The 10,497-nt window shown below is 36.2% G+C and overlaps 1 protein-coding gene across 1 annotated transcript; it reads right to left on the reverse strand.

Moving 5' to 3' along the window:
* Nucleotides 1-295: 295 nt before the first annotated feature.
* gimap4 (GTPase IMAP family member 4) lies at nt 296-9,204 on the reverse strand. The gene is made up of 3 exons (XM_007258591.4): nt 9,087-9,204; nt 4,862-5,653; nt 296-3,980 (listed from the first exon to the last, which is right to left on the reverse strand). Exons 1-3 carry the CDS (start codon nt 9,118-9,120, stop codon nt 3,952-3,954), a joined length of 855 nt encoding a protein of 284 aa, XP_007258653.3. The 5' UTR covers nt 9,121-9,204; the 3' UTR covers nt 296-3,951.
* Between the last annotated feature and the right edge of the window lie 1,293 nt (nt 9,205-10,497).

The raw sequence follows: 10,497 nt of genomic DNA on the forward strand, positions 1-10,497 counted from the left end.
AAACTACATACTGCTGGTGATGGGAACCAGGAGTGAAGATGTCTACAAAATGGGTACAGCCATTTTATTAGCTAACCAGATCCATCAGATAACTTCCTTGTTGTTTTAGAAAGTATATGGACAAAAGTATTGGAAAAACAGCCCTGTGCTTGTATTCTTTACTGTCTAGAATTAAAATATTTTTTATTTGAAACATTTAGAAGGTTCAGTCTTTAGAGGCCTTGGTATTCTTAGGGCCACTAACAATTCTGATACAGTTAGCCTTTAATAAACAAAGCAGTACACTAGACTGGGCTGAGCTTCAGTTTTTTTAATCATAAAATATACATCTCATTAAAAAATCACAGCTAATAACACACAAAAATACAAGTACAGCATTTACAGGCACACAATGTCACAGAAAAAGAAGCCTGGTGAAACAGTAAGTACTTTACTGTACGATTTTACATGGTTGCATTTTGAGAAAAAAAAAGATCAATAATAAGAGTCAAACTGCTCTTAATTTAGAAGATCCACTGGCAAGCCATATAAACCTGAGATTGATATTAGAAATTAGACAATTTTAACCCCGATTAACAGTGCACCAGCCCCTAGACTCACCCTGTATTGTGACTGCACCGTTAACGTGCTGGTTAATTTTACATGAAACGATACTTGAAACATAATAGAGATCATATTTTCTTGTCGCAGCACATTTTTTAAAAAACTGATTCCCAAACTATATTTATTTAGTACTTTTGTAAATAGTTAGTGGGTGTGTCTTAACTGAGAAATGCGTGTGAGTTGCTGGAAGTGGGTGTTGTTTAAAAACACTGGCTCTAATAAAACTATCATTCAGACAGTTATTCAATAGATATTGGAAACAGTACTCTAAACAGTACTGTAAGGAATATTGAATATGGTTAATCCTACACTGGCTCATACAGTCTCAGAAGTAGATCCTCATTGCTTTTGGAATATATCTTCCAAAATCAATATATGCAGTATAAGGGAAATGCCATTAAACTTGTAACTGTTTTTAATCAGATATCAAATCAAATATGAATTTTCTGTACAAATAAAATCTCCAAGAATAGCATGTTAATTACGATAAATATTGATGAACAGAGGAATAGTTCAACGAAGAATTTAAATGCAAACAGACACTGCACAGATTGTCAGTAATCACATTTCTGTAAATGCAATTTTATTTTTACAATACTATGAAAATTTGAGCTAAAAGCTAAGTGAACACGTTACAAAATAGGTAAATGACTAACAGAATTTGCTTAAAAATTAAAAACTTAAACTGGAAATCAAATTAGCTCTGCAGAGAATATTATTTATTATCAACAATGCTGCACAAAACAAATTAAGATATGGTGTTTTGTGCAGGATGTTTGATTATTTTATGACCTTTTGTATGAATGTTAACTACCATTTATAAATATTTAAATTTTCATGTAATTTTAAAGCTGCAAAAAAAAGTTTATGCCCCTTGAATGCCAATTGTTGTTTCACCCAAAACAAAATGTAAACATGTGAAGTATTTAATGAAACCTGCTGGTAACAGGAAACACACTCATATTTCTACAGTATAGCATAATAAAAGTCACAATGCAGGTGGCCAGATGCAGCTGATCAAGGAATGTTGTTAGGGTTTGTAAAGAAAACATGGTCAGAATAACACTCATCAGTATAAACATTACCCTTTAATTCTAAATTTATAAACAGATTCTTTTTTCTCCCAAAATGTTAAAAATTTCTAGTTCTTAAATTTTGCCCCTCACAAACTACATTTCAGGAAATTTTATTTAGGTTGGATTATACCACCAGATACCATAATGTTAAGTTTGAGTGGGAGAAAAAAAAACAGATAAAACCTAATTCCTTCTTTACTTTACTAAATGGGGAAAAAGATGAAATACACACAAGTTTCTGTTTTTGCATTTATCCTCAAACTGTCCTAAAATTAAACTCCTAAACAATACACTGGACAAACATTCAGTTCAGATTAAAAATCAAATCTATACTACCATTAGAAATTTTGGAATTACCGTTTAAGTGTTGGTCTTATCACTGGGACATTGTTTGACCGAACCATAATGAATCTGTGGCCAGAATAAAGATCATAACAGTTTCCTCTCCCATTTTTAGTCAGTATGAGCATATGTTTGTTAAAAAAATTGTCAGGTGGTGCCTTTAAACGAAGGAAAGATAGAACAATTACTTGTGCAAGGCTAGAAATTAAGTTATAATACAATTTTAATGTCCATCTTGTGAAAACAGACCAAAGTTTTATAACCTTATAATAATCAGATAAGATTCTTCACATTAATAGAAATAAAAAATGTATAGATAAAGTTCTGTATAGAACAAATTAAAAATATGATTCTATATAACCCCAAAAGGATTACACTTACATTACAATTTAGATAATTTTTTGTAAAACAGAACTATTTTTGTTTAAAGTGAAGCTTACAAATAGTTAAAAGTCTATTCCTGTCTAAATGAATGTCGATTCCAAACTTTTGATGGAAGTAAAAAAAGAAGCAAGAAAATACATATATTTGTCCTAAGTGCCTGGTAACAAGTGATAAACAGTGTTTGATATAACACAACACTATACTCTCAATGAGGAATATTTGAATACAGTATATCCTATTGCACGGCTTCAGCTTTCATAAATTCTACTAACTGCTATTATTACAGTGTAACTATTACAGGATTTATTTAAGAACTGTGTTAAAAATATACAGATAAGCGCCGAGTGGTCCAGCGGTCTAAGGCGCTGCCACTATGAGCAGGAGGTCGCAGGTTCGAACCCCAGCTCATGCATCTTTGCCATCAAGCTGCCGGCGTCAGAGGGAGCAAAATTGGCCCTGCTCCCTCTGGGTCGGTAGATGGCGCTCTCTCCCCACATCACACTCCTAGGGTAATGTCTGCAGCACAGGGCGTCTGTGAGCTGATGTACCAGAGCCGAGCCGCTGTGCTTTCCTCCAAGCGCGCTGGCTGCTCGGCAATGCTGCATGAGCAGCAGCTCGAAAAGAAGCGGTGGCTGGCTTCACATGTATCGGAGGAAGCATGTGCTAGTCTTCACCCTCCTGGTGTGTTGTGGCATTACTAGTGATAGGGGGAGTCCTAATGAGTGGGTTGGGTAACTGGCCGTGTAAATTGGGGAGAAAAATGGGAAAAATTAGAAAAAAAAAAAATATACAGATAAACAAGTGTAAATTCCTACATACATATAATAGTACAAGTAAAAAGTTACATTTTAACTGTCCTTTAACATGTTCCTCTGAAAACGGCCCTATCAAGGTCATTGTATCTTTCAAAAAAAAAAGAAAGAAAAAGAAAGAAAGGAATGAGGTCAGTGACTTCACATTCCAACATCTACATACCATGTATAAACAAAACCAAATTCTAATTATGACTATTACAGTATACTGTAATACAATATAATATTTTTTTCATAAACATTGTAACATTTTAATAACAAATTTAAAACAACTGCAAGAACCAGACTTATATTTAGTTTGTTGACTCCTTGGTCAAGGCTCAAGCTAGGTGGTTAAGGATTTGGTCACTATGTCTGGGTAACAAAAACTCCAGAACGTTTCCACTGACAAACTTATGGCCAAAACCTTTTATATACATTAACCAATAAGCACTTTGTGTTATAATTTTACAGACTTGGTATTATGACATACTAGTAGTTAGCTGTCATCAATTCATTAGTGCAAATAAATAGTGTGGAAGTGTTGTTTTGGGAGTGTGGATTATGACCTGGTCAACTCATCTTTACCTCTTTCAGAGGTATCTCATCAAACATCCAGCATGTCAACAAAGAATATTAAATAAATATGATTTTTTTTCTTGTGGTAAATAAATATTGTGTTGTAATTTGGAGTTGACTTTGGAGCGAGGTATGGAATAAAGCAGCACTATTTTTATTCTCTGCTCAGATTCCCTTCAGTCAGACACCCCCTCTACCATAGGACCTGGAGAAAAAAATAAAACAAATAAAAATTAATTCAAAAAATCAGAAAGAGGACTTAAGTTTACAACTGTACCAATAATAACATAATAAATTTGTAACTTTAATTTAATCCTTAAAATATAAAGTAAGGTAGAGTAGAATGACTTGAAATGCAACACAAATACACTGTAATAAAAAGCTTTTGTTCCAAAATATGTTTTTATAATAAACTAATTCATATTTTAAGCCACCACTATAGGATATACTTTACACATGCATTACTAGACAAGCTGGAAGATACAAAACCATCACTGAATGTGTGAGAATTATGTGGAACATCACAGTAAAGTAACATTACTGGATTTTACACAAATATACAGGTGTTAAGCAGCGCTATGCACTGTTTGTGAGCGTTGTCCCACATGATTCACCAGAGTTACACAGTGCAGTTAGCGTTGTGCCAGGCCGACAGTAGCATTGACAGAGAAGGTAATTAACGGTCAGAGTAAGGCATCCCAATGATTTTCAATAGAGATGGAAATATAGATCGGCTATGTATAAATATAGTCCCACTTTCATCTTAACTATGTGATCAGCTGATAATTTAGCCGATCCTGACAGATGGACAGATCATACTGTATGACCACAAGTTGCTGCTGTGTTAGGTGAGTCACTGAACCCTGCAATTCTTTATTCAACTTTTAGTTGATAATACAAACTTCAGAATGCCGTCAATCAACCAAGTGATTGTCACTAATCAATAATACGATCAAACTGAAACTATTGGCAAACGTTACAAACCTTTAAAACACTGAACAGTTCATTTCTAATTTTGAAGTTGTAACTTTAAATGAAAAACAATACTTTGAATCTGAATGAACCAAGAAAAATGCACAGACTTACTTGGTGGAGGGTCCATGTCCATAGAACGAAGGGAGGTATAGGAACAGTTCTTTTTGGGTCTAGCCCCAAGATCACGCTCCTCTTTCCCCATATTGGGGTTTAGGTTCTCGTTGCTAGCTTTGACTGAATCCTTACTCTGAGGTTTACTCTCCTCAGTCTGTGTTCTATAGAGCCCTCCTTCTTCAGCCACTATCTTCTCAATCTTCTCCATCAGGAGGGGAAGCTGAGGGTGCTCCCCAAAGATGTGGTTGTTGATGATATGGTATCTTTTCTTGCACTTATCCACCACCCACTGAAGCTCACGACCTTCTCTGCGGATGTGCCTCTCGATGGGCCTGTCCCGCAGCACCTCAGCCCACGTGAACACCACCAAGGTGTGCCTCCACACGTCTGGCCCGAAGAGCGCCAGGTTCTCCTCGATCCGAACCCTATCCGTTTCTGTGAACATGCCAACAGGTATAACCAGCAGAAATGCATGTGGCCCTGGAGAACACATGGTCACGCTCCGTACCATCTCCTCTTGGTACGATGCCGGTGTGGTCTGAGCAGAGAACCAACCAGGTGTGTCCACTATGGTCACCTTACGACCATCCACCTCAGTCTCACGTTTCACAGAGAACTCGGACGCACGCTCTAAATGGAACTCCTCTCGGCCTAGAATAGTGTTTCCAGTCAGGCTTTTGCCGGGCCACCTCCAGCCTAGTAGCACCACACGCAGCTCAGGGAGGCGGTTAGCATCTCGGGCAGCTTTGGCAAGCCTCTTTTCCTCTTCAGGGTCAGGAAGGTCATCACCTGTAAGACACAGGGATAAATGTGTTGCTTTTCATCTAAAAGTGATAGTACCAGTACAGTTTTTTTCATTATTATTACAGTGCATCCAACTATAGTGACAGCATTGAATTTCTTTAATATGGCTATATGATATACATATTATTAATTCTGGGCATCTGGCTAGCTGGCATCTGTGTAAACAGACAAGTTCCTCTGGAAGAACTCACATCCACATTCAATGTAGAAGGACCAATTAGCTTCCATGGGTCATAACAAAAGTCATGGGACACAATATTACGTCCTGTCTCATAACTTAAGGCAGGCCTGTCACAATAATAAAGTTGTCGTACAATACTTGGACATAACTTCATAAATAGTTGCCGACCTCAATACTGCCCATTATGATTTCCTTAGCAAATGGAGACCACTGATGTGAATAAGCTGGTATGTTTGTTTATTAAAAATAGTGGTTTGATTATTACATTTTTAAAATAAAATTAAAAATACTAAATTAAATATAATATTGTATTAAAACTACTGACAGCCCACAAAAGAATAAAAGCCATGCTTTACACTGACATGCCTAAAATTAAGTATTAGGCTATATTTTTGCAATTTAAGACCATCCTATGCCAGTGACAGCAGTATAACAGCATAATAATGCAACTGCACTCTTTTAAAGAGCAAAAAAACTGTATATTTAGACATTGGGATTAAAATCTAAACAAAAATAAAATAAATATGTAAAAAAAATTTTTTGAAGTCAAACTACATTTTTGTTCAGTCAATTTAAAATGGCTTTTTTTTTAACAAAACAAACCCAAACTGTTTTAAATACCCCCAAATCAGTCACTGCTGGTTCATTAAAGCAGCAGTCTGTGTTAATGCTGCTGATACCAGAGCTATGGCGAACATGGAGATATCAGAAAACTCAAAACTCAGCCGTCATTGTTAAAACATAAAATGCAGTATTAGAACTGAAGAGAGTTGGAAAGCTAGAAGAGAGCACAAGAGAATCCTCGGAAAATCACCAGATTCACTCTGAAAAGAGACTGCACTCGGAGTTTGCCAAATTATATTGCACGCAATAACAATATATTTTATATATATATATATATATATATATATATATATATATATATATATATATATATATATATATATATATATATATATATTTATATTGTTATTGCAAACATATCCTGAAATAGTGATATTATTTTATGGCTAAGTACAACTTTTTTGCTGTTTGTATATTGTGGATTTGACTTAAATACTGGATCTATGCATTTTTAGTATCATGACCTGTTGGATCATTGAGTTCTGCTACAATCTGGTCAAAATCTCAATTAGTGGTGTGCCACATCATGTGCAAAAAAAATCATAAAATAAAATGTAATATTCATTTTGTTCTTGTAGTATATTCTTAAAACAAATAATTTGTCATATGTCACAAGGTAAACACCACTACCTGCTCGTGAGCTACCACATCATGTGGGAGACTGGGGTTCAATTCCTTGTCTTGGTGACTATGCTGACTAGTCCTTGGGCAGGACTCCTAACACTACAGTGGTTTATCTCTAACAGGAATAACCTTGTATGTCACTTTGGATTAAAGTGTCAGCTAAATGCTGTAAATGTAACATAAATGTAATTGTTATTGCAAAAATACCCTGAAATACTGTGATATTAATTTAGGCCATATCACCCACCCACAGAATGAATCAATCGCAATGCACGTTTTAAAAGTACTTTTTTTTTTTAGCATGTTCTGTGCATATATACATTCTCACCAAAAACTTACAGACTTCCACTTTAAGAAAGTAGGTTTAACTGAATATATAATTTAGGTGTAGTGGGAAACATGATCCCCCAACTGTCAGAGAGAGAGAGAGGGAGAGAGAGAGAGAGAGAAGGAAGATGGTGGCAGAGCAAAAGCAGGTGACATGGAGGTGAATGAGAAAGCAGCTAAGATTGGCAAATACTGGAACTAGAACAGATAACAGCTGTATTACAGCCTAATAACCCCAGGCTGACTCATGCTGTCTAACCTGTTTGTGAAAAAGACATACTTTGAACAGTCAGTAAGATACCACTTCAGTTTTGGTATATAATAAAATTTGGTGGAATAAAGCTCTAACTGGATGGGATTACTTTCTCAGAGGGACGTCTGTGAAATATATTTCACACATCTACTTAGTGATAAAACTCTTGTATCCACTTGCTGATGTGTTTACGTAGATCTCTGTGAAACGCGAGCCTAAGGTGTAATTACGGTGCGTGGCAGTTGACAAATAGCTATTTTATTCAACGCTAGGTGACGAAACTCAGTAATGTGCATCCAGACGGGACTAAAACTACCGGAGGACCACTTGGTTCATCAAAAAGCAGTAGGTAATTCAGCCTGTAATTTACATCTGGGAAAAACACATACATGGGTGTTCTGGACGGGAATAAAATCACAGCGGACCACCCCGTAAAAGAGAAAATAACCCCAGGACAAAAAACGAATCCTGATCGGATAGGTTTTAACCCCGTTTCTTCTATCACAGTTTTCATGCATCTTGGCATGTTCTCCTCCACCAGTCTTACACACTGCTTTTGGATAACTTTATGCCACTCCTGGTGCAATAATTCAAGCAGTTCAGCTTGGTTTGATGGCTTGTGATCATCCATCTTTCTCATGATTATATTCCAGAGGTTTTCAATGTGATAAAATCAAAGAAACTTTTCTTTTATTATTTTTTTTTTTTTTCATTTTTAAGTGGTCTATTTTTTCCAGCGCTATATACCTTACATAACGTTCAGTCCAGAGCTGAAAGTCTGGACTGTCCCATCAGGAGTTGCATCATTTGGTAATTTCCTAAACCTGCCCCTCCTTAAGAGCAGGTCAGCTGAGGGATGGATGGAGGTGACATGAAGATGGTGTCAGTGTTCACTGTCTGACCTCCATTACTTAACCATGAAGCTCACACTAATCCCTCAGTAATAAGTTAAAAGTTACAAAGTCAGATAACGTTATTGGTTATCTAATTAGCTACCAAACCAAACTGAGACACATGATACTAGAGTTTAAATTAGTTAGTTTACTGTCAGTTAGATAGCATTAGCTAACCTAGTTAGCTGACTAGCTAAATAACTACATATTTAATCAGCTCCAGCTCAGGCTGGTTACAGCGAGTACACAAACAACCTGATAGGATTCTACTTTCTTCTAATATTAAAAAAATACAGCGAAAAGACTTGTTTACTTAACCTATAAAGCAGATAACACGCTAACTAACTCTGTAATAGTGCTGAACAGACTGCTGGCTAGTCGTGTAGTAAGGCTAGCTATAGTCTCTGACTCCAGGCGTCGGTTTGAAACTAGCTAAAGTCACTAAAGCTGCTCTATAAAGAGCCAACAAACTCCACTACCACAGTAAACACGCCGAAACAACAGCTAAACACTCACCCTGTAGCTCTGCTGCTCTGCTAGAATTCATCATAAAGTTCAGCTCTATCTTCTCGACGTGTTTCTCCTTTATCCGGGAGAGAAAGAGAGAGGGATTTCCTGCTCAGTTGGCAGGCGCAGGGTTGCCAGGTCCAACAAAAACATCCAGCCCAAAGTCAGTCTAAAACCCGCCCTTCTGAAGCTTAAACTAGCGCAAAATATACAACAAGAGGCCACTTCAGTTTCTGAATCAGTTTCTCTGATTTTGCTATTTATAGGTATATGTTTTAGCAAAATGAACATTGTTCTTTTATTCTATAAACTATGGACAACATTTCTCCCAAATTCTAAAAGAAACTACTGTCAATTAGAGCATTTATTCGCAGAAAATGAGAAAAAAGACGCAGAGCTTTCAGAACTCAAATAATGCAAAGAAAACAAGTTCCTATTCATAAAGTTGTTCAGAAGAGTTCAGAAATCCATATTTGATGGAATAACCCTGTTTTTTAAAATCAAAGTTTTCATGCATCTTGGCATGTTCTCCTCCACCAGTCTTACACACTGCTTTTGGATAACTGTATGCCACTCCTGGTGCAAAAATTCAAGCAGTTCAGCTTGGTTTGATGGCTTGTGATGATCCATCTTCCTCTTGATTATATTCCAGAGGTTTTCAATTTGGTAAAATCAAAGAAACTCGTCATTATTAAGTGGTCTCTTTTTTCCCAGAGCTGTATGTCTGTCACGTTTGAAGCAGTGGCAAAACAACTATTAGTGTTCGACTTAGTATTTTGTTTGTAAGGGACTTATTATAAGTATTGCTATTTATCTTAGTCATTAATAAAATTGTAACATTAGAATTTAATCAGTTAAGAACATTTATTAGTAACATAATTAGCAAGAAAAAACTTATTCTTCTCTCCTCTTTAAAACATTTTTTTGATCGCTTGGTGATTTCTGATGGTTACATTGTGATTTCTCTCTCTTTCTCCTTTTCACGCTGTCCTCCCTTATGCCGTTGTTTTTCTGGTTCTTATTGTTTTAGTGTCTACTTGTATACGTTTGTACGCTGTGTTGACGTAACATCCAAGGCAATACGCCATTTGGCGGGAAAACCGCGAACCTGGCAACTCTGGGCCGGCGGGTAAAACGGGAGATTTTTACTATAGAGAAAGCTCACACCCTCCTGCCAAAACACAATTTTTCAAACCAAAGTTCCTGTTCCTCAGACTACCGAGAAGATTAGGATAATTTAAGATTAGGTCAGTATCAGTGCCACTTGCCTTTTGTGTCATGTGTGAAGCATAGCTGTTTAAATTTCATACAAACACTGAATAAAAAAAAAATCAGTATTTACTCTGAATGGACACATTATACTTTACTTTAAACTACTCTTATACTATACTAGTGCTTTAAAAATAATTAATATCACTGA

The sequence above is a fragment of the Astyanax mexicanus genome, chromosome 1 (assembly GCF_023375975.1).
Source record: "Astyanax mexicanus isolate ESR-SI-001 chromosome 1, AstMex3_surface, whole genome shotgun sequence".
NCBI classification, from domain to species: Eukaryota; Metazoa; Chordata; class Actinopteri; order Characiformes; family Acestrorhamphidae; genus Astyanax; species Astyanax mexicanus.